This window comes from Arvicanthis niloticus, chromosome 19 (genome assembly GCF_011762505.2).
Source record: "Arvicanthis niloticus isolate mArvNil1 chromosome 19, mArvNil1.pat.X, whole genome shotgun sequence".
Taxonomy (NCBI): domain Eukaryota; kingdom Metazoa; phylum Chordata; class Mammalia; order Rodentia; family Muridae; genus Arvicanthis; species Arvicanthis niloticus.
In genome coordinates, this window is record NC_047676.1 from 52996719 (window position 1) to 53021844 (window position 25126).

Consider the following 25126-nt stretch of genomic DNA (forward strand, 5'->3'; position numbering starts at 1 on the left):
GATTTTATAGAAAAGGGGAATGGGAGGGGCTTGTGGTTTGCATAGATGACAGAGCCTGTGATCTGGTCAGGTGATCTGGTCAAGGCATGGATCTGATCACTTATGCCAGTAAAGGCCTGGTTTTGCAAGGGCTTCTGGAGAACCTGTTAATGATGTCATCACTCTGAGGCAGCCCGTTTACAGTGAGGTGGTTACTCCAGTGCCAGCTTTCAGCCGCCACCATAGGTAACCGAGGTGTGCTGCCAGGCTTGCTCTTTGCTTGGGAGTAGTCTTGGTTCCTTGTCATAAAGATGTTTACAGATCAGTCTTGCCATTTCTTGACTCCAAGAGAACTTACAGACTTAGCAGGAAAATTGTTTAAAAAAAAAAAAAAAAAAAAAGCCAGAGTCTGGTGCCCTTCATCTTCCTAGCTTAGTCTTAATTTCTAAGATTATTTATACAGAGCCAAAATTATGACTGGGAAAAGTTTGAATATTTCTTCATAAATATGCTTTAAATGTATTTGATTCTATTGGAGGAATCCTCTTTCATTCTTGCTTTAAAGAGCGTGTGGGGTGCGCCGAGGGGTGGGGTGGTGGGGCAGCGGCTGGAGCTCTGGCTAAGCAGTTAAGAGCACTTGTTGCTATTCCAGAGGGTTCGGATTTGATTTCCACCATCCACACGGCAGATAGCAAACTTCTATAACTTCAGCTCCAGGGGATCAGATGCCATCTTTCGTCCCCCGCCCCAACTAGGCACGAACATGGTGCACAGACATGCATGCAGGCAAAAACATCCAGATGCTAAACAAAAACAAAAAAACCCAACAAAACAACCCCCCCCCCCCACACAAAAATACTCCCTAAACTCATGTATAACATAACCAGAACTTGCAGTTTTAGCTGTTTGGCCTACAGAAATGCACTCCACAGTAGAAATATTGGAGTCATCGTTAATTTGTTTATACACAGACCCAGTCTACACAAGTTCAGCTGCCCCCATGCTCACTTTGGTCTTACCTCAACCACACCAGTATGCCTTAGAGACTGCACTTGCGGTTTTCTTTACGGCGAGAGCTTTCCCGCATCTGCCAGCATGATTAATCTTATTTTTCTCTCAGAGTTGATAAACTGGAAGGCAGTTAACGCTCTAGGGCACCATTTGCTCCCTAGCACCCCCTTCTGGCAGCAACTGCCCTCTTACCCCCGGAACATTTTTTGCGTGGCTCCAGTGCGCAGCGGAGGAATTCTGGCGGCGGGCCCCGACAACACTTCCGGTGAGGGTCGTCCACTCGTGGCCGGTGGGTCTATGGGTGGAGACCTGCGTGATCCTGAGGCTGTGGAGGCTGGGGCGAGGACAGGAGGGGCCTGGAGCTGAGGACCGAGGTGCAGAGGCGGGGTTGGCCTCGGGGAGCAGAGGGGGACCTGGAAGACGGAGGGAGGGGCGTATGCAGGGAGCCCAGCAGCTTCCGCCTGCGAGTCCCGCTGCAGGATGAGGAAAGTTAGTTCGCGCTACCCGGACTCCTGTTTGTCTTGACTCTCTGGCTGTGTGACCTGAAGCGAAGTTTCCAGCACCTGAGCTGTCCATTTCTGAAAAACAGGGACAGTCAATCACCCTTGTCAGTCGTCCTCGTGCCCGGCAGGGTAAGGTGAGGCAGAGCCTCCCAGTTGCCATGCGCGCTGCGGCTCTCGGGTTTGCGGATTGCGTTCCCAGGTCTGACGGGAAGCTGGCTAGGACTTTACTTTGAGCTTCTCGGGGATGGATGAGTGTGAGGACCGAAATTCTAAGAATCGGATAGTCTATCTGCAGCTTGGGGAGTTTTAACTTCTTCCCTGTCGGATTCTCCATGGTAAGCTTTTTAAATAAAGATGCCCCGAGTACTCAGCCAAAAATTGTACTCATTGCTTGTCATTTTCTCTGAATTTAAGACAGTAATAGAAGAGTAAAATATAAAGCAAATATTGATGTGGTGGAGCAACATTTGAAAAGTTTAAAACTAGTATGCGAACTGTATTTGCACACGTACACACTTGTGCTGGGATCACAGGTGTATTCCACTATGCCCATCTTGAACTTATTTATTTAGCGTTGTCTGCCCTGGAATTTAGTCTGTAGACCAGGGTGGCCTTGAACTCAAGAGATCTGCCTGCCTCTGCCACTGAAGTGCTGGGATTAAAGACGCGCTCCACCCCAGACAGGCTCATAGTTTTTATTTTTATTTATTTATTTATTTATTTATTTATTTATTTATTTATTTATTTATGGTTTTCGAGACAGGGTTTCTCTGTAGCCCTGGCTGTCCTGGAACTCACTCTGTAGACCAGGCTGGCCTCGAACTCAGAAATCCGCCTGCCTCTGCCTCCCAAGTGCTGGGACTAAAGGCGTGCGCCACCACCGCCTGGCAGTTTTTAATTTTTTACTTTTTTGTTTTTTTCAAGACAGAGTTTCTCTGTGTAACAGAGCCCTGGCTGTCCTAGACTCAGTAGACCAGGCTGGCCTCAAGTTCAGAGATTCGCCTGCCTTTGTGCTCCCGTTTTTGAGTAAAAAAGCCAATCCTGCTTCTGGAGATATCTGTCTTTTATCTTTTATTTCCATGTTACCTCCATCAGTTCCACCAGGTCCAGGCAGAATTTTATTTTTATGTTCACAGTAAATGCAGAAAACAACTTGTCGGATGTTCAGTTTTGTGACTTGAATACCCTAGTACACTTACTAGATGGCACCAAGATCGTTACAGTGTTGAAATAGCTCATGTTGTAAAATTATTACTATTTTTCAAGATGGCTAGGCTGTTAGATTGGAATTGATGGAGGTGATGTGGAAATAAAAGATAAAAGACTCCAGAAGCAGGATTGGCTTTTTTACTCAGAAACAGGAGGGCCATAGTCTCTGTGTCGGAAGTGGAGACTGTGGTACTGTGGCACGTGGGACTTGAGGGGCTTGAGTCTCATTTTGTAACCCAGTTTGGGCTTGAAGAGGGAAGGATACACAAGGGTGCGAGGCTCAGTGCATAATTTTCTGGTTTTAATTCTCTGTCTTCGGTTTCAGATAGGAACTGTCTGGGCTATCAGTTATTCTTGGACATGGAGGTTTCTGGCAAGCATTTGCCAGTCTGAGATATTTTTACCTTTTAAAGACATATTATCAAGTTTTCTGAGACAAATGATAGGGACTTCTTACTCAGTGGGAAATATACAGAATTTAATTACTAACATTAGATTGTCACAGGTTTTATAAAAAGCCCCTTAGGACTAGTCTCAAATCTTTTGAAAAATAATTCTTTTTTCTGAGAGAAGTTTACTTTGTGTGTAGCCATGGTTGTCCTGGAACTCGCTCTGTAGACCAGGCTGGTATGTGCCACCACTGCCCAACTGAGAAGTTTGTATTTTCATAGAACAGTTACTGAATAAACTGCAAGAATAAAATGACCTTGCATCCTGATATTTTCAACTTTGTCCCTAACTATCAAGTGATTGGGTTAGTTGGTGATTTAATGTTTTTTTACAGTGTTGAGTAAGCATATACATCACTATAAAAACCATGGACGAAGAACCTGAGAGAACTAAGCGGTGGGAAGGAGGCTATGAGAGAACCTGGTAAGTAGGCTGTAGTCGGCCCATGCTGTAGATACTGTCTCTTTCTTTTTAACTTCAGCTTTATTAAAGTGTGTTTTATATGTGTTAAAATTCATATATCTCAATTGACAATCCAGTGAATTATTTTGAATAATATGTACAGTTTTGTATAGCTCTTGCCATAAACTACTTTTTGAACATTTAACCAGGACGGTTTGTTGCTTTGTACTGAATCCATTTCCACCACCCGAACACAGTCATGACCTGTCGATTCCCCTTTTTGCTCATTTTATGTAAATGTCAAAGCTCCTTCATGTTGTATGTGCTTCTTTGTGGTGGCTGGAGAGCATCTCTAGACTCTGATGCTACGTTCTGTGTATCCGTTCAGCATCTGACATATTTTCATCAGTTTCCAGTTTTTTTGCTATTATGGATTGTGCTGCTGCAAACATACATCTACAGATCTTTGTATATTTTATTTTTATTGGATTAGTATTTTTAGCTTATTTCAAACAAATAAATATTGCTTGCAGGGAAATTCTTAAAGAAGATGAAACTGGCTCACTTAAAGCTACAATAGAAGACATTCTCTTCAAGGCAAAGAGGAAGAGGTATGAGCTGCTTTTGAGGAGGAGTTACAGGAGGAAGCCTCGCTGTCCCTCTGCAGCTGTCCTTAGCATTTCTTTTCAACTTTGTCCGTAGAGAAGCTTGCCGTAAATTTCTGACTGTGGGTAAAGAGCTAGCAACTAGCTCTGGCCCCCAAGAAAAGTGGTTTTCAGGGACTACCCATGATGCCTATAGTTCAATAATTAACTAAAAAATGCAGATTGTTTTATTGAGGTTTTTGTAACTATGATGTTCAATTAAACTGTTTTTTATAATTTTTAACAGAGTGTTTGAGCACCATGGACAAGTTCGACTTGGAATGGTATGTTAGGAATTTTTTTTTTTAGTTGTGCAGAACTAGTTTGGATCGGAGAAATATTCTGACTTGACAGAATAAACAGTAAAACAACCACCTTTTAAAAGAATATATTTAAAATTTATGTCTAGAATATTTGAATAGTAAGTAATATTTTTGTTTCTTACTCAAAAATGTACTTGTATGTCTCTCCTTGTGTTTGGTAGATGCGTCACCTGTATGTGGTGGTGGATGGGTCGAGAACAATGGAAGATCAGGATTTGAAGCCCAATAGACTGACATGTACTTTAAAGGTACAGTAGACTCACTAAGTTTGTGCCAAATGTAGGGAAAGATTGTATACATATGTATAAGTAAAAATATATATTATGTAACAGTTTAAGAATGCAAGAAATTTTGTTTTGCTTTGTTTTTCTAATTAGTAACAAATGTTAACTGAGTAGAAATGCTGCCAGACTGTGGTCCTGTGTTCTGCCTCTCTGCTGGTTGTATCTGGACACAGCTGATAGATAACACAGATAAATCAGCTCAAGGAGGGCTGGGCAAAGTCCAGGTTGGCAGGTCCTAAGTCTGGGTCTCCCTTTGGGGCATCAGAGCCAGGCTGGAAGGGGAAATCAGGGTCTGGGACAAGCAAGATTCCAGTCTGGTTGGGAGTGGTCTGGTTGGTTGGGAGCTAGTGCAGAGTACTGAGTGCAAAGGGGTGGGAGAAAAGAGGAGACTGTCTTCGGGAGTCTTAGTTTTGTGGCTGTTTTAGGTGAAGGTCTTTCCTGTGGTGAAGCTGCTCTCTGAGATGATCTTTGCTTGTTCATACTGCTTTATTGGGGGTGGATTTGGATTCATATGCTTTATTCTGGGTGAACCAGGGATTGTATAATTTGGGGGAAGGGAGTAAGAGTGTTCAGTAAAAGAAGCTCATTGGCTGAAGGTGAAGGGTGCTGAGATGCCTCTTTAGCATGGAGAGGCATTCTAGGTGCTGTGTTGTGTGACTGAGTGCCTGTGGTCACCTCAGTTCAGGGTCGTGGTTACATGTTCCAGAGCAGGTATCAGAGGCAGGGAGGGAGCAGCCCCAGTCCTCTGAGATTCCAGGGGTTTGAACACTCCTCACCTGTGTTCTTATGCTGGTCTGGAGGCACTGCTCACATGCTTTACACCAGATCATTTCTTTCTTTTTTGTTTGTTTGTTTGTTTTGTTTTGTTTTCTTGAGACAGGGTTTCTCTGTATAGCTGGGGCTGTCCTGGAACTCACTCTGTAGACCAGGCTGGCCTCGAACTCAGAAATCCACCTGCCTCTGCCTCCCAAGTGCTGGGACTAAAAGCGTGCGCCACCACCACCCGGCTGGATCCACCTTTTTTGTTTGTTTGTTTGTTTGTTTTGTTTTGAATTTCAAGATCAGATCTTGCTGGGGAAACCAGCTGACTTCAAACTCCTTGCCTCAGGAGATTCTCCTGTTTCAGATTCCCATGTAGCCAGGATAGCAGGTGCCTGGTGCTGTGCTTGATGTAGCTCATCATAAATGGGGCTGCGTCTATCATTCAACATTTTCACAATGTGTTTGCAGTTTATGACAAGCTGAGAGTGGTGGAGTTATGTACTTAAAGTCCAGTGCCCAGGAGGAGGCAGTGAGAGGAGCATTATGCAAAGTTCATTGTCAGTTTGGTCTGGGAGTGAGGTGAGGCTAGCCAGAAATGCATAGTGAGACACTGTCTCAGCTCACACCCTTGTCTCCTCCAGAAAGTCTTGAGAGGTGCTGCTTGGTAAATAGGTTCTGCAGAGCACTGACGTGGTGCTGTGGTGCTTACTGTTGCCGCTTTGCCTTTATATAATGCTCCCTTTTCATTTTATTTCAACAGTTGTTGGAATACTTTGTAGAAGAATATTTTGATCAAAACCCTATCAGTCAGGTATGTAGATGAATGATAGAATTCAGAACTAGATCTCTATTTTGCTGCCAAATATAGTTTATTTCTTTAAAGTGGGGCATATTCAGGGAACCAGATTACGTACCTATTTTTGGTATACTTAATAATGAAGAGCAAAGTAGCTCTTAAATGTTAAACATGTACTGTATCTTAATAATGTATAGACAGTTCATAGCAAGATTTGTCAAAAACACCATGAGAAAAAGTTTCATTTATGTTCTTTTTTTTTGCAGTTACTAATTGATAGTTCGTGTATTTTTATCAAGAGGAAATAATTTCTTATATTAAAATACTTTTTGTTTGTTTTTATTTTGAGATTGGAATAATTGTAACTAAGAGTAAAAGAGCTGAAAAACTGACGGAACTCTCAGGTATGCATAAAAGTATCTTTACAGGACTCAAGGACTTCGTTTGTTTGTTTGTTTGTTTCTCAAGACAGGTTTCTCTGTATAGCCCGGGCTGTCCTGGAACTCACTCTGTAGACCAGGTTGGTCTTGAACTCAGAAATCCGCCTGCCTCTGCCTCCTAAGTGCTGGGACTAAAGGCGTGCGCCACCACTGCCCAGCGTCAAGGACTTTTCTTACCTAACTCTGTAAACTTTCCTCTGTGCTTTGTAGGTGAAACAAGTACTGTCTCCCTGTTGAATTCTTGGGACCTGCTATTATTGTTTCAAATTGAGGTCTGAAGTATTAAATATATTGTACTGGAAGTAAATATGTTTATTTAAATATACATTCTTATCCTGAAAATATTAAGCTAGCCTAATTGGTAACTATTTAAAAAATTTAATATTCAAATTAAAAATGTCTAATTTAAAAGGCAAAAAGTATAAAAGTTGAATTGGGCTATTTATGAATTATTTAGAGCATTTGTTCTTGCAGAAGACCTGAGTTTGGTTCTCAGCACTCACACAGGGCTCCTGAGTGTTACTCCAGTTTCAGAGGATCTAACCCTGTTTTGTGACCACATACATGCAGGGAAAAGAGTTATACATATAAAGTAAATAAATAAATTAATTAAATTATTTTTTTGCCTTTATAATAAATATATTATATATATGCTGTTAAAAATTTTATCACTTTTTTTGTAAAATATACTATTCCTTAAATTAGGTTCTCAAACTGTTTTGTTAATATACATAAGGGAGATGACATACTTTGTTCACTAATAGTTCTTGACTCTGGCCATAAGGAATCAAATATACATTTGTAAAAAGTATACTAAGAAATTAGTCAACACTAGTCAGGATTTCTTGTTGTGAAGAGACACCATGACCATAACAACTCTTCTAAAGGACAACATTTAATTAGTGCTGGCTTAGTTTCAGTATCATCATGGCAGGAAGCATGGCAGCATACAGGCTGGTATGTTGCTAGAGATGGAGTCAAGAGTTCTATATCTTGAACTGCAGGCAGCAGGAGACTTTCCCACTGAGTGTGGCTTAAGCATATGTAAGACCTCAAAGCCTGCTTCCCCAGTGGCACACTTTCTTCTACAAGACCACACTCACTCCAACAAGGCCATACCTCCTAATAGTGCCACTCCCTGTGGGCCTGTGGGGGCCAATTACATTCAAATTACCACAACCCCCAAATAGTCTTAGGGAAGGTTAGGGATATAGCTTAATTAAGCCGTGGGTTTGATCACCAGTACTTAAACTCTCCTGGGGCTGGAGAGGTGGCTTAGCAGTTCAGAGCACTGGCTCTGAGTTCATTTGCTAGCGTCCATACATCAGCCCATAGCCATCTTTAACCCCATTTCCAGCAGATGTGATGCTGACTTTTGGTCTCTAGGGACACCAGGCACACACATGGTGCACAGTTCAACATGCAGCCTTAACAGCCGTATACGTGAAAAAAACCAAAAGTCATAAATACAAAACCTCTCAAAATAATTTCACTGCAAAAAGGAATTGGCATATGTTTAGAGATGGACTGATTTTTTTTAGGTAGCTGTTTCTAGGGATCTTGGTTTTTATCTAACTTCATTCTTTTAAGAAAAACGTTTTTAATAGCCCCAAGTTTATATGGCTACCATAGTCCATAGCTTCATCATAAATTCAGTAGGATTCCTGTTGAACATACTCATGGTCTGTGAATCCAACAGCTGTTGGAGAGGCTAGGGAGATGAATTGTTTTGTTTTTTGGCTTGGATTACATGCTGTGCCCATAGCAGACTAGTAGCAGAATGGAGGAAAGTCAGTACTACAGATTGACTAGGCCTAGCATGTGATTAACTCTGTTCTCTTTCCCTCCTGTCCTCAAATTCAAAGCAGTTTTGTATAGATGCTAGTGAATTCATATGTTGAAAAGATGAACTGTTTCTTAGAGATTCTGTAAGCCTCCCACCATTAGATCTGTGTCTTTCACTTGTTTGGATTTGTTAGAAAATGGGAATAGACAATTCATACCAGAAAAGACCAGAAACTATTTAACAAATAAACCAGGTGCTATGCAAATCTGTATTTTTGGCACTATTGAGGCAGGAGAATTGAAAGTTCCAGGCCACCCTGGTCTCTTAAGTTTGAGGTTGTCCTGAGCTGTACAGGAATATCCAGTCTATTAGACCCGCAAACACAGCAAAGCAAAATAGAAGGTGGCAAAGCCTAGAAGTTACCTATGACTTGTTTATAGCAGTGTTGTAGTGATGTCTGTTAACTGTTCTAGAAGCATCAGCAGGCATAGGCAGTCCCTTCAGATCGTCTTCCAATCTTCTCAGATGTTAATGAAAGTGATACAGCTGCTGCTTTGTTGGAATCCTCCTTTTTTAGGTCTTTGTGAGTCCTTGTCTTTTCCCCCAAGAAAAATAGGGAATTATGACATTTTTAATGAATATTTACTTTACTAATAGAAATGTAAACCTCACTGCTTTTTATCTTTGTTCAGCTACATAAAATTAATTTTTTATATCAATAATCTTTCTAGGAACTTTTTGTACTGTTATTTTTGGGTTTTGACACTATGTAGTTCAGGTTGGCTTAGAACCTGTATCTTCCCATTTCAGAGAAGTTAAAATATGAAAATACTGATCTTACTTTATAAGCATAAAAATTGTTCACTTTAGATTAACATTCATTTTAAATGTATATTAATGGATACAGATTTTATATCTAGCAAAAAAAAAAAATTGTGATTTCCAGTACGAAATGAGAGTTTTGAGCCTCAGTAGTGATGCATACCTTTAATCCCTGCACTCAGGAGGCAGAGGCAGGCAGATCTCTGTGAGTTTGAGGTCAGCCTAGTCTACATAGTGAGTTCCAGAACAGCCAGAGCTATATAGGGAGATCCTGTCCCAACAAAACCAATGAACAAAACAGAAGGAAATAAGACTTTCTACTAAACATGCAAATTGATTAAAAATTAGAAATTGAAGGCATTCTGTTCTTTAAAATCATAGATTTTCACAGTTTGGAAACAATGTGCTTTTCCATATTTATGTATAGTGTTTTATTAAAAGTTATTTCATTTTACTTTAGGAAACCCAAGGAAACACATAACATCTTTGAAGAAAGCTGTAGATATGACCTGCCATGGAGAACCATCGCTTTATAATTCTTTAAGCATGGCTATGCAAACCCTAAAGTTAGTATTGTAAAATGTATTTATTTATTTTTTTTAGTTATGTGTCTCTGTGTGTGTATATGTGTAAATGTAAATGGATTCATCAAGCCAGAGAGTCTCAGATCCCTTGGAGCTATACAGACAGTTATGAACTGCCCAACAATGGGTGCTGAGCCATCTCTCCAGGCCCCATTCATTCATTCATTCATTCATCTATCTATCAATCATCTATCAATCATCTATCTTGTTGAGAGAGAGATTGAAATTTAGAATTTAATAATCATGAGTTGGCTATAACTTTGTAAAAACATTTATTACCTCGCTTTGTAGCTTAAATGAGTAAACCGTGTCTACTATCCCTTTTTGATAAATGCTTAGCTAGTGTAATTAACTTGAGCTATTGGAATGTATCTTTACCTTTACAGACACATGCCTGGACATACAAGTAGAGAAGTGCTAATCGTCTTCAGCAGCCTTACAACTTGTGATCCATCTAATATTTACGATCTCATCAAGGTAGGATCCATACTGAAATTAGACTCTAAAGAAAATTCTGTTGTAAATTTCACACTAGTTTTCAGAACATTAAGTTACTCATTAATATTTTTTTCCTCCTGAAATCTTTCATGTTTTTTGGATCTTATGAAGACCCTGAAGACAGCTAAAATTAGAGTGTCTGTTATTGGATTATCTGCGGAGGTTCGAGTTTGTACTGTGCTTGCTCGTGAAACCGGTGGTATGTATCTGCTATCTTCAATAATTATAAATTACTGTGTAAGAAATAATTTATTAATCAAGTAGGATGTTTTATACCATTAAACTTAAACCATTTTATGTCTGTAGTCCAAAATATAGCTGTAATCTTAAACATATAATTGAGTTTTTAAGCAACCATTGAAAATGCAAGGAATTCTCAGTAGGTCAGTGTTTTAGAGTTATAACTTTCAAAAAGTTAGCAGCCTCACTGTATGTCATACTTTGTAAAAATTGTGTAGCTTGGCTTTAATTTTAGTAACTGTTATGTCTAGAGTTACTTTTAAGTGATAATTTACTTAAAATGGTTATGAAACTATGTATTTTCATTTAATGAAACTTTGGTAGATTTCACACAGAAGCACTTGTCTTTAACCTGTTGTGCTTGCCTTTGCCGGTCAGGAACATACCATGTTATCTTAGATGAAAGCCATTACAAGGAGCTGTTAGCACACCATGTGAGCCCTCCTCCTGCCAGCTCAAGCTCCGAGTGCTCACTCATTCGCATGGGTATGTGTCTCTCCTGTGTTGCTTTTAATGTGTGCCTTTGTTTCAAGTTAGGCACTTTGCTCTCATTTGTGCAGGTTATCATTTTCACATTTAAGAATTGTCTCGAAAAACAAACAAAAAGAATTGTTTTCCTATTTGAATCCATTATAATAAAAAATATACTTGTTGAAACATGTTTATAAAAAGGGAAATTAAAGCTACCCATCATCTTGTTTGTTGTATGACAACACTTTGGTCTTCTTGTTAAGCTAGAAAGATAAAAAAATATTTAATGAAAAATCTTTGTGATAGAAATTTCTTAAATAAGGTACAAAATCTTTATTGTATAACCAAAGTATGTCATACAAACTGCAAAGACAGAAAGTTACAGCAAAGCATGCCAAATTACTCAGTGATTATTTTTCAAGCAGTAGGAAATGACTGGTCATAAAAATGGTCATTGAAAATAATCTTCTTTTTTTGAGACAAGGTCTCATTACGTAGCTTTGGCTGTCCTGGAACTCACCTTGCAGACCAGCCTGGCCTCGAACTCACTGAGATCCACCTCCTTCAGCCTTTTCAGTGCTGCAGTTAAAGGTGTGAGTCATTATGCCTAGCATTTAAAAGGATTTTGGTTCTCCTTTATATGTGCTTAAAGAGAAACTATCATTTAATGCATATTCAGTTATATTAGGCACTATATAAAACATGAACTATTTCTTTTTAAATGTGGTATTATTAAATTAAAGATACAGATATAAATTTAGAATGTTAGGTCATATGTACAGAGATTGTTCCTCCGTTCCCTCTACTTTTTCTTATACCTTGGAATTAGAGTTTCATTGTACTATGATAGGCATGTAGCCATCTCTTAGGCAGGAAAGAACTTCTATACAACTTTGTTGACTTTCTGGTAAGAATATCTTTAGATTCATATTCATAAAATTCTGGTTTTTGCCTATAAAAGAAATTAATGCTTTAATTTTTTTTTTAACCTATTAAGGATTCCCTCAGCATACCATTGCTTCTTTGTCTGATCAGGATGCAAAACCATCTTTCAGCATGGCGTAAGTAAAGAGCAGTTGTCAGTGATAACTTTTTTAAATTTATTTTACTTTTATTTTATGTATATTAGTGATTTGACATACATACATACTTACATATATACATACTAAGTGTATGTATGTCTGTGTGAGGGTGTCAGATACCTGGAACAGGAGTTATAGACAGTGATAACACTTTAACATTTAAAATTCATTTCTCTTAAGTTAGAAGGTCTTGATTTATAATGATTTTTATAAACTAGTACCATCTATATAGCCATTAAAAGAAATGCCCTCTTTGTGTATACATATGCTGTGATCGTCAGGGTATATTACTAAATAAAATGGCAAGGTACACATGTATAGTATATTACCAATCATCTAAATTAAAGGTGGGTGCTGGCTGACATCATCTGTATTTCTAGGATTCTGGAGAATAAGGCAAGGTGATAGTTGAGTCACTCTGAAGTATAGAATATATTTGTAAAAGCCATAAATAAATGAAATGAAAATGCAGATATGAGTAGATGTATATATTTAGATCTGCATTTAAAATATAGATATGAGTAGATGTATATGTATAAGATACATATATATGTATCTAATACATATTATATATACATGTTTACATATAATACATATATATGTATCATAGTAGTTGTTTATTCTAATGACTAAAAAATATAATGGAATTGAAAGTTCAAAAAAGCAAAACGTTTACCCTGGTGGGTGCTTGAGTAACTTAGTAAGAGTCTTCTCAGAGTAAAAAGGGAAAGAAGGGCTGGGGTAGAGCTAAGTGGCAAATTACTTAACCGTTCTGTGTAAGGCTGAGGTTCAATTCTCAGTTGCACAAAAGACATTTGAGAGAGCCCATAATAATGAGACTAGATTAAGTTACTAGCTACTAGACCAGACTAATGGTACTTAAATTTTTTTTGAATAGATCAATAAGTACCTAAGTTACTTTATTCTAAAATAAAGCTCTAAATATTTATGGAGAAAAAAATTAGCACCCAGAACAACACAAATGACAATCTCTCACAGGACGCAGAAGTGGTTAGGCTGCCAGCTGTGTTGCTGGTGCACATCATCGCATGCCAGCACTTGGGCATAGGAAAGGAGGGTCGTGGCAGAGTTAAGGCTGGCTTGGGTTATATAGAAACTCTGGAAGGAGAGGGGAGGAAGAAAGGAGATGGGGGGGGGGAAGGAGGATGGGAGATGGGGGGTAGAGAGAAAATGAGAGAATGAGAATAACAGAAAAATTACAGAATAGAAATAGCCAGAAAACACTTGCTAACGTTCATAGAAGACAGTATTAAAATAGCCAGTGTAAGTATACTCTCTAGTCTCTAAGTGAAGGAGAACCTGAAAATATTTAAAAAGAACTCAAATCAAGCTTCTAAAAATGAAGAATATAATGTCTGAGATGAAAAGTGCACTGGAGGGACTGAAGAAATAGTTCAGTGGTTAAGATCATATAATGTTCCTCCATGGGACTAAAGTGTGGTTTCTAGCACCTACACTGGGCAACTCACAACTGCCTGGAACTCCAGGTTTAGGGGATCTAACAGCTCTGGTCTCTAAGACCATCTGTACTCGTGCACACATACCCAGTCACACACACACACACACACACATACACGTACACAGAATTAAAACTAAATCTTAGAAAAGAAAAAGCATACTGGATAGAACTAACAGATCAGTCATCAAGAAAGAAAAACTAACTCAAAAACTGTGAGAGAACCTTTAAAATAAAAGTGAAGACAGAAAAAAAGAACAGCATTAGTGATTGACAAGACATACATGTTTTCCAATACAATTTTATCTATTTTATTTTATCTTTTGAGACACAGTATTACTATGTAGCCCTGGCTGGCCTGGAACTTACTATTAGATCAGGCTGGGCTTGAACTTACAGAAATCCACCTGCCTCTGTGTCCTGACTGCTGGGATTGAGTAACATACTCTTTTCATCTTTTAAAAATAACTTTTTCTACCCACAGGCATTTGGATAATAATAGCACTGAGCCGGGGCTTACATTGGGAGGCTATTTCTGCCCACAGTGTCGAGCAAAGTACTGTGAGCTTCCTGTTGAATGTAAAATATGTGGTAAGAGCCCTATTATTCCTTATGAAGTAAATTAGCATTTAATAAATTTGTAATTGTATAACTGCTGAAATAAACATAACTGTTGAGTCTTGCTTATTATGTATTTAATTTGTACAAAGAAAAATAGATCGCTTTTTTCATTCAAGCCCCAGCAATTCATTTCTAAGAATAAACAGCATTACAGAAGTTTCCTGATTCTCTTTCTGATAAATGTTTTCTTTAAAAGCACTATGATAATTTGTTTTGTTTTGTTTTGTTTTGTTTTTTGAGACAGGGTTTTTCTGTGTAGCCCTGGCTGTCCTGGAGCTCACTCTGTAGACCCGGCTGGCCTGAACTTAGAAATCCGCCTGCCTCTGCCTGGGATTAAAGGCGTGCGCCACCACTGCCCAGCACACTATGATAATTTTAATGGGCATTTTTTGGCTCTTTGGGTCATGTATTTAGTGACAGATTGAGTTCTATCCTGAAATCTCTTTTTATGGCCACAGCTAAAAAATAAAAGTCCTTGAGTGCTAGCTATTTAGTCTAGTGGCAGCTTTTCTAGTGTGTGTGAGGCCCTGGAATTGATCCCCATAGCTAGAAAAATAGAAATGAAAACACTGAAAAGTATTTTTCTTAAGTATATCATTTGACTTTTTAGCCTTTGTTTTTATGAAGATAGATTTATTAGTGTTTCTGTCTTTATGCATTAGGTCTTACTTTGGTGTCTGCACCTCATTTGGCAAGATCTTACCATCATTTATTTCCTTTGGATGCTTTTCAAGAAATTCCCCTAGAAGAATATAAAGGAGAAAGGTATATGAATTTTGATTAATTTGTATGTCACAATGGTAATGATTGAAACAGTTAACACTTTAAGGTCACATTAACTTATAAAATTTCTAATATCTCTGTATGCCTAGCAATCTGTTTATTTTCCTAAACTCACATATTTATAGTTAAGAGTAATGATATATTGGTTTGGTGGGGAGTAGAAGCTGGATTGGGGGTTAGAAAGATGGCTCAGTGGTTAGGAGTATGCGCTGCTCTTAGAGATGACCCAGGTTGGGTTCCTAGCACCTGTGCAGCTGCCTGCACTTTCAGCCCTAGAAGATTCTATGCCTGTATTTTCTGAGCCCTAAAAGTGGTCCTGCCAGTGGCCAGTTTTCAGATCTCAGTAGTTTAACAACTACCTCCAAACTTTATGAACACCTAACAGCCGGCCTTCTTGAGCATTACTGAAGAGAGGAAGCTAGCTGGGCATAATCAAGAACCTGTGATTGTTTTCTTACTGACATTTTCAGTAGTAAAAGCTGAAGTGGAAGTGGTCAGATGATTGTAGATTTTTAGGAAATGAATCTTTACTCTTTCTAAAAGCATCAGCATTTGGGAACTTTTGATCACAAAATAATTATATTTTTCATATATAATAATCCATCAATTTCCACACTTAAGGATGGGGGGAAGGAATTTAATATGTAGATGAAGAGATGGCTCAGTGGCTAAGGATACTTACTATGCACGAATGAAGATTTGAGTGTGGATTCCTATAGCAGCCACAGAAATAATGCTTGATGTGGCCTCGCATTCTTGTAATTTCAGCAGAGACAGGAGGATTCCAGGGATTTACTAGGCCAGCTAGCCTAGCCATTCAGTGAGCTTCAGGATCAATGAAAGACCTTGTTTCTTAAAACAAGGGAGACAATGATTGAGGAAGACACCCTATGCCAACCTCTGGCCTATACATGTATGCACACACCTACACTACATATGTAAAAGAGGTAATTTCAAATAAACATGTTTAGATCAGTCTTGCATCATTTTTCATGGATGTATTATGTAACTTATATAACCAATTGCCTTGTATTAAATATTTAAGATTATCTCTTTGCCTCTAACAAGTAATGCCCATGTCTCTATCTCCAAATATTTGTATAAGAATATATAGAACAAATTGTCAGAATTGTTGAGTCAAAAGTTATGAGTTTTGGTAGATGTTGTAAATTTGTCCTTTAAAGAGGCTTTATTTATTATTTATCTATACTTCACTGATACTAGATAGTATGATTTTTTTTTTTTTTAATACTGGTTCAAACTGGCAACTCAAAACCAAAGTTGCATTGTTTCAGGTTTCATGTAAGTGTGAACTTAATGAAAAGCCTACTAGTTGGACTTAGAGTTGAAGAAATATGGCAGGATAAAAAGGTGTTAATGAGGTGTAAATAAAAGAATTAAAGACATAACAGATGAATTTATATAGAAGGCCCATTGTCAACAGTGAAAAATAAAGATACATTATAAATGGGTAGGAAATCATTCAATAGTTCAAGGAAGTACTTTTAAAAAACATAATTATGAAAGTTCAAAATACAAAGCAAAACATTAACACTGTTAGCCACACTAGGTGCTATCCAGAGCATTCACCCTCATATTTTCTTTTTTTTTTTTCTTTTTCTTTTTTTTTTTTTTTGGTTTTTCGAGACAGGGTTTCTCTGTGTAGCCCTGGTTGTCCTGGAACTCACTCTGTAGAGCAGGCTGGCCTCGAACTCAGAAATCCGCCTGCCTCTGCCTCCCAAGTGCTGGGATTAAAGGCATGCACCACCACCGCCCGGCACCACCCTCAGATTTTCAAGGGAAAAGTATAACTGACTTAAATTATATCTTCAGGTAAGTTGTCCGCTTTGTGTCTATGAAAACATAAAGATGCTTTCAGACTTGCTAGGTCTCAAAAAGACCTTTCTTGGGGAGGGCTAGCCCAGTACATAAAGGCACCTGCCACCAAGCCTGATGAACTGAGTTCAAGCCCAAGGACCCACATGATAGGAAGGAATTGAATCCACAAGTTGTTCTGTGTTCCCAACGTACACCATAGCACCCAAGTGCTATATGCTACACATACACACACAGATAAATAAATAAAATGTTATAATAAAAATTGCTTAGCAAAAAAGTGATACTTTATGGGAAGTTCTAGAGGAAGTAGGATGGAGAAGGAGGACATGGGATCTGAGGATCTGCCTCTAACTGCGAACGGGCCGAAGGAAGTGTTAGGTAAGAGGAGATAAGAATGTCTGTTTCAGGGAGAATAGTCAATCTTGTCTTGGAAAGTTAGAATTCTCCAAGAAAGGTGGCTTGAGAGGATGAAAACAATATATTTCCTGAGAGTTAAATCTATTCAGAGATTGTTCAGGCTGTTCAGGGAAAGACGAGAGCTAAATTGTGCCAGTTATGTAGGAAAGTAAGCTTGGAATTAATTATCATCAATAGAAAATTAGGGGTTGAGGAAATGGGCCTGCTTGTTCAGGTGTTCAATATTGCTGTGTAAACAGTAGGTCTGGAGTTTAGATCCCCAGCTCTCAGGGAAAAAGCTGAGTTTATAAGAGTGTACCTTAGCACAGGGGTGGGAACACTGGGGCTTGTTGGCCAACTAGTGGAGCCAATCAGTGAGCTCCAGGGTCTATTAGAGACATTATCTTAAAAACAACTCTGAATTGGGTAAAACAAAAATAAAATGGAGAGTGATAACGACATCATGATAATGACCTGTGACCTCCACATGTACCTGCACATGCACCATCACGTATCTGTATCACACACATGAACCTGCATACATATATACAAAGAAAGAGGAAAAGTGGGGCTGGAGAGATGGCTCAGCCGTTAAGAGCACTGACTGCTCTTCCAGAGGTTCCGAATTCAATTCCCAGCAACCACATGGTGGCTTACAACCATCTGTAATGGGATCTAGTGCCGCCTTCTGGTGTGTCTGAAGACAGCTACAGTGTACACATACACATAAAATAAATAAAAAAGTTCTAAGAAAATACTCAAAATAAAAAAAAAAAAGAGAAAAAGTTATATTTCTTGTCAGAGCTGAAATATTTATATGTGGAATAAATTAGTGAATATTGTTTTGTATAAGTTGATGATTTAATTATATAGAAATACCAAAGTTGGGTAATGGTGGCACATGGCAGGCACTCTATGAATTCAAATCTACCCTGATCTATTGAGCAAGTTCCAGGATAGCCAGTGCTACACGGAAAAACCCTGTCTCAAAAAACCAAAAAACAAAACAACAACAAAAAATCTATACATTATTGGATCAAGAGGGTTAAAAGAGAAATTCTTGCATAATTGATGGTTCATAGCTAGTACTTAAAAATAAAACTACACATTCATAAGTGTGTCAGCTAAATTTAAAAAAAACAATTTTGTTATCTTCACTTATGGGTATGCATTGACATATGGATGTGAGTCCAGGTGCTGGTAGAGGCTAGAGGCATGGAACCCTATCTGATGTGAGTACTGGGGATAGCATCATGTGCTTGTCACTGCTGAGCCATTTTTTTTGCCCTCTATAAAATAATGTTAAAGGTACTTCAGGGGAGGTAGAAATGAAGTGAAGAGAATAAAATAAAAGATTGCTGGGGATTTTTTGTTTTGGTTTTTGTTGTTTTTCTGTGTAGCCCTGGCTGTCCTAGAACTTACTATGTAGATCAAACTGGCTTTAAACTCAGTGGTCTGCCTGCCTCCGCCAGGAGTAAAGGTGTGAGCTCACCACCACTTGGCTAAGATTGTTGTTGTAATAAGTTGTAAGAATTCGTAGACAGGGATGATGTTCCTGATTTTAGGGCTTTATCCATGCCAAGCTTGTATTCTACTACTATGGTATATGCCCACCCCAGTCCTGAAAAACAAGGCGGCAGGTATCCTTCTGTGTAACAGCTTCCTTGGTGCACTCATAGAGGACACGCTTCATATTGGGGATGACTGAAAAGTAGTTTTCAGATAGTTTTCTGTAGGCATCAAATTCTCATAGAGTTCTAGTTTAGGAAGAATGTATATAATGAAAATAAGAACTAGATTTTGGGCTATGTGATGACCTGGGACATAATGTATAATTTTTCTTGTTCTTAGGAGTTATAAACAGGGTTATTGTGTATACTGCAAAGGACAACAGACTAGGCAATAACAAGAGTACTGTAACTCATATTGAAAGACTAAAAAAACCTAATTAGTTCCTAAAACTCCCAAAAAGTCACATGTAAATACAATTATTTATTAAACGATTCCAGGTACTAAGATTTTGCTGAATTATTTTAATGAGTGAAAACTAGAAAAATGATTCTGAACTTTCTTTTTTAGGTTTTGTTATGGATGTCAGGGAGAATTGAAAGACCAACATGTAAGTTTATTGGCTTTTTCAATATTAATACACAAGAAATATTGAAACAGTGACACCAGAAGAAGTTGTAAGTTGATTGTTAAAGGCTTGTTCCCTATAAAGACAGTAAGGAGATAGAGGTAAAATGGCAACAAGATAATTTAAATAGTTTTGTCATTCTCATTCTTATTTTACTATAGAGAGATTTTAAATACTTTTCAGTTTTTCAAGTTAAATTGCATTAGTTTAGAAATATTAAAAACATAGTATTATACTTTAGAGTCTATTATAACTTATTTTGAAATTAGCCATGGTTTCACAAATGAAAAGTTGTGTCAATAGTAAAATATTTTAAACTTTTTTTGAAGACAGAGCCAGGTGTAGAGGCTTGCGTCTATAATCTCAGCTACTGGGATGATAGGCAAAGAAGACACGTGAACCTAGGAATTTAAGGCCATCCTGGACAGCATAGTGAGCTCTCATCTTAAGACAAGACTTCAGAGCTGAGCATGGGTTCAGTGATGAGATCACAGGCTAGAGCTACCGTGCCCTGCTTGTTCTTACAAATAAAGTTGTTTTTATTAAGGTAGGTATAGTAGCAGGTGTAAAGGAGACTGAGGCAGGAGGATCTTAAATTCAGGACCAGTCTGTACAATGTAGTCCTATCTCTCCAAACAAACAAACAAACAAACAAACAATAAAGTAAATAGAGAAAATTTTTTTCTTTTCATTAAATTTTATATGCCTTGGCACTGGTGAGGTATCTCACCTACCTAACGTTCATGAAGCCCTGGGTATGGGTCGCTGTGCTGAAAAAAGGACTTTACATTTTTTTGTCATTAGTAGCTTCAGCCTCACCAAACCACTTTAGAAAATCATTTGGCAGTATTAAAATTTATTATTATTAGTGTATTTGAGAGTATGATGTGTATGTCAGAGTGAGAGCCCATGGATGTCAGAGGACAAGGTTTGGAAGCTAGTTTTCTCCTTCAACTTTTATATGAATTTTGGGGATAAAACTTCATGTTTGCATGGTAAAGTACTTTATCCTTTGAGCTCTCTTCAGCCATCTATCCCTTCTTACCTCCCTTCCCCCTCTTCCCCTTCCTTTATCCATAAATAAATAAGCAAAACCTGCTCTGTCTGCGCATTGCTATGTGTCCATGTTTTCAGCTCTGACCATTGATATTGGGAAGACTATTTCTCCCACTGTCAGTGTCCCATGGTTGCTTGTGGATCTCTGTATGACTGAGGCCCAAGGGTTTCCCCATATCCATGTTAGTATGTTTGATGTCCTTGCTCATGTTTAGGCAGTCACAAAATCAGACTTGATGGGTGTCTCTAACATTCCTAGGAGACACAGCCTCACAACATACTCCCTGTTTCTCTGGCTTTTACAATCTTTCTTCCCCTCTTTTGCAATGATCCCTGAGCCTCAGGTACAGGAGTTTAATTATAGATGTATCAGTTGGGACTAGGATTCATAACTGCATTTTGATTGATTGTGGTTTTCTGTAATGGTCTCTATCTTTTGCAAAGAGAAGTTTCCTAGATAAGGTGAGGATTATACTTTTCTGTGAGTATAAGAACCAATATTTAGAATGAAGTTATTGGTGTTTCTGGTTTAGTAAAGTGGTGGAGATAGTTTCTCCTCCAAGATCCAGGGCTTCACAAACTTTAGTGAACTAGTTGGCTCGGTTTCGAGTGTTTTGAACTCCTTCCTGTTCACTGACCCTTGAGTCCAATCAGAGAGCTGTTGATCACCACTAAAGTATATGTGCCACTAGTACAGCCTCAGAGTCCTGCCGTGCTGGCCGTTGTTGTGGTGTTATAGCTGGGTAGGCCTGTTGGGTGCTTCCCTTCTTGGAAGCATGACTGGATACTTCTGGTACCATCAGCGCTCGTCTATAGGGAGGAAGCTTTCAGGTAGTTTGCTGAGTGCTAGCTTTGATGTTAGGAGCAGGCTCCATTTGTCAGCTGTAAAGAGTACATTTTTACACTTTTGAAATGCAGTCACTTTTTAATCTGTATGTTATTGCTCTAGAATATTAGCCCAAAGCACAAGGACCCATCTGATTAAATAATGTATTTTTTAATTCTTTTTTTTTTTTTTTTAATGCAACAGCAAGAGGTATATTTCGGGATCAGTCGACTGATGGTCAATTTGTAACCCACGAAGGGGCAGAGGAATTGACAAGACTGCCTGGTCAGGGGCGGTCTTATATAGGAACCCACAAACAGGGAGGGGGGTGAAGGGGTAACCAACAAAACATAATATAAAAACAGTGGAAAGTCAGCTAGTTCCTGGAACCACCCAGATGACTTGCATCTTTCTTTGTGGTTAGGAATGTGTCTTCCTGCTTTGGGCCTTCCCCACCCACAGGTGGGTTCTCTTTCCTTTCTCTCTTGAATGTTAATCCAGCAAGTGTCCTCTGACTCAGGGATAATGTACCCCTCTCGGAATATAGAATGTATTGGGGCAGTGCCTAAAATCCTACATTCAGTTTCCGCTTTCTTGGAACTAGTGAACCTGCATTCTTTTGCTCAGGTCTAAGGGTCATAAAAACTTTCTAGCCATCCTGCCAACTATCTAGAGAAAGAGGCAATGGTGCACACAAAAAGGGAGAACTATACTCCCCAGAAAACAAAAGACTTACTAGGCTAAATGCACAGACAGACTCTTGAGATATAAGTGCATCCAAGCAGTCAAGAGATCTAAAGTGTATAATGGACCTCAGGTTTGGGGCCAGAGAAATAATAAGACAGTGTAAGGTATGCCAGCAAGCAAAGGCTTATGAGACTTAGAGTAAATAAGAAAATACCTAGGCGAGAATAGCCTAGAGTATATATAGAGAGACAACCAAGAAAATATTAATAGAGATCTTCCCGAGGTTTCAAGTGTCTGAGATAATTAGATCAGATAACAGTCTTACTTTTGTTTCTAGAGTAAGTCAGAAATTGTCAGAGTTATTAGAGACTAATTAGAAGCTCAATTGTACTGTCTCCAGAACTCAGGACAGGTAGAGAGAATAAACAGAACCCTAAAAAGAGACCTTAACTAAATTGCCCTCAGGAACTGGCACTGGCTGGAGGGTGTCCCTTGTCCCTGTTCCAAACCCTGAATGCCCCTCTTGTGTGAGAAATGACTTTTCAGGCTACTAAGAGACTTCCTGGTATTGTTGACCATCTGACCTCCGTTGACGTTCACCAACACCTGTGCCTGATGCCCACTGGAGACCAGCCAGACACCTGAACAACCCCCTCAAGCTCAAGGTCACCTGCTGCTCTACAAGGCCAAAGAGCAGCAGGCCTTGACTCCTGAGATATCTCCACCCTAGAGGCACAGTGTTAACGAAGCCTTAGAGGGTGGGGCTTAGGGTACATACACCCAAAGTTAGATGACAGCTTGTGATTCCAAGATTGAAATCACCCACAAAAGGATAAGAACTAAATGTGAATTTAGAGTTATATAGATTTGTTCCTTTTGCAATTTCACTTTATTATGTATGTAAATGTATGTGTATGTAAACAACTGTGTGCCACAAGATGTATGTAAAAGTCAGAGGGCAACTTTAGAAGTGTGTTTGAAAGAAATAGAAACTTTTTGAGGCCCCTAGTCAATAACATAGAGCCTGAGGACCCCGCTAACAGATGCTTAGTGCCTGAGATTGACAAATGGTGAGCTTGCATTCATGAGTAACCCTTTATATATCTACTTCTGTCTTTGATGAGGCCAAAGATTAATGTATACTTATATAGCTGGTCCCACGGGTTTATTATCACCCCGCTGATACCCTTGAAAATGAGTTTGAGATGCGCCTAAGAGGCTTCCACAGAGAGCCCATCTCCTTGACCTTGGCTGTCATACTGAGACTAGGAGTGTCTGCAGGTGTGAGAACGGCCACTGCGGCCCTAATACAGACTCCTCATTGTTTCCATGAATTACGAGCGGACATAGATGTTGACCTATTTATTGTTTTTTAAAGGAGGTGGTTTATACACTGCCCTTAGAGAAGAATGTTGTTTTTATATAGACCATTCAGGGGTGATTGGAGACTCTGTTAATAAATTTAAAGAGATTAGATCAATGACGGAGGGACAGAAACTCAACACAATTGGTTTGAAAATTGGTTTGACAGATCCCCGTAGATAACTACTCTAATATCTTCCCTCCCTAGACCCCTTTTAATCCTGCTTTTGCTCTTGACTATAGGCCCTTGTATATTAAATAGATTAGTGACTTTTGTTAGAGAAAAGATAAGTGCTGTTCAGATCTCAACGCTACGCCACCCATATCAAACTTTACCAAGCCAAGAAAATTATGATGATACTAAAATCTAGCTCTATGATTAGAGCTAGTCACAAAAGAGGAGTAGGAATGAAAGATATATTTTCTTAATTCTTGCATGCCTTATGTGTGTCATTTGACGTATTATTGTATTTGTTTTTTTTTTTTAACCACTCTCTGCCACCCTCCCACCCCCACCCCCATAGTCTTGTATCCCAAGCTGGTCTGGAACTTGATATGTGGCCTAGGATGACTTTGAATTTATGATCCTCCTGCCTCCACTTCCCAAGTGCTAGAATTATAGGTGTGTGCTTACTCTCTCAGCTCTGTTTGCCATGTATTGCAATTGAAAGGGCATTCTCTGAGAACCACTTCTTACTCCTAAGGTCTGACTTAAGAGGGAAAAGTGTGTGAGGTTTGAGGAAATTGTGTTAGATTTAATAATACGTTGGGGTTAATATGGTGTGTAGGATAGGGAAACATTGAAGAATATAGAGAGCAAGGCAAATGAGCAAGGCAAGTCTTTTGGCTGTGCTGTTCTTACTTTTTGGAAACTACTCTTGTTTATTTGCCATTCTCCTTTCCATTGCAGGTCTATGTTTGCACAGTGTGCCAAAATGTTTTCTGTGTGGACTGCGATGTCTTTGTTCATGACTCTCTCCACTGTTGTCCTGGCTGTATTCATAAGATCCCAACTCCTTCAGGTATTTGATTCCAACATGAAGAACAAATATATTGAATGGGTTTAAAAACAAAACAAAACTTGTAACTGTAAATAAAATGATTCTTTGAATAAACTGATTCTCTAATTAAAACATGAAAACACTTTGAAAGAAGATCTGATTTAAGGAACTTAACTATGAAAATACAGTATTTTAATTTGGATTCTATCACTGATATGCATTAAGATTTAATTTTGTTTTCTATTATTTTGAGTCATTTTTATTCTAACTCATTAGTATATATATAAATTACTTATAATGATTAAACTGATGTCATAATCTCAGTTTTTTCATTTTAGATTTTTATTTACATGCCTGTGTGTCTACATGAGTTTATGTTTACCCTAAGTGTAGGTACCCACAGGGGTCAGAAGAGGACATCAGATTTTCTGGGAGTGGAGTTTAAACACAGTTGTGAGTGCCGGGGACTGAACCCAGGACCTGGGTAAGAGCAGCAAATGCTCTTGATCATTGAGCTATCTGCCCAGCTCCAAAATGTTCTCTCTCTTTTTTTTTTCTTTTAAACTGAAAACTGTATGCTATCATACAAAAAATGGACTTTATTTTAGTAAATAAATTTCTAATTATGACAAGTTTTACTTTCAGAAATAAATCC

General features: G+C 38.6%; 1 protein-coding gene across 6 annotated transcripts; it reads left to right on the forward strand.

Moving 5' to 3' along the window:
- Nucleotides 1-1204: 1204 nt before the first annotated feature.
- Gtf2h2c (GTF2H2 family member C) lies at nt 1205-24611 on the forward strand. Of its 6 annotated transcripts, XR_013105105.1 has the most exons (17): nt 1228-1364; nt 3487-3575; nt 4088-4165; nt 4446-4482; nt 4683-4769; nt 6328-6378; nt 6713-6767; nt 9872-9977; nt 10382-10472; nt 10605-10692; nt 11112-11219; nt 12202-12265; nt 14248-14354; nt 15047-15149; nt 16819-17000; nt 19482-19521; nt 24381-24482. XR_013105105.1 is itself a non-coding variant. In XM_034523611.2 (16 exons), exons 2-16 carry the CDS (start codon nt 3520-3522, stop codon nt 24498-24500), a joined length of 1191 nt encoding a protein of 396 aa, XP_034379502.1. In that variant the 5' UTR covers nt 1205-1255; nt 3487-3519; the 3' UTR covers nt 24501-24611. The 6 variants fall into 6 exon arrangements, 5 of the variants coding, with proteins under 5 accessions (XP_034379502.1, XP_034379499.1, XP_034379498.1 ...); XM_034523611.2 differs by lacking the exon at nt 16819-17000 and having other exon boundaries at nt 1205-1255; nt 24381-24611; XM_034523608.2 differs by lacking the exon at nt 16819-17000 and having other exon boundaries at nt 1209-1364; nt 24381-24611.
- The last annotated feature ends 515 nt before the right edge of the window (nt 24612-25126 follow it).

Bases quoted from the DNA above. Each gene is read 5' to 3' on its own strand.
- Gtf2h2c (XM_034523611.2), top strand. From the start codon at position 3,520: ATGGACGAAGAACCTGAGAGAACTAAGCGGTGGGAAGGAGGCTATGAG. The intron at 4,770-6,327 runs GTACAGTAGACT...TTATTTCAACAG, and splicing joins GACTGACATGTACTTTAAAG to TTGTTGGAATACTTTGTAGA. The intron at 10,693-11,111 runs GTATGTATCTGC...TTTGCCGGTCAG, and splicing joins GCTTGCTCGTGAAACCGGTG to GAACATACCATGTTATCTTA.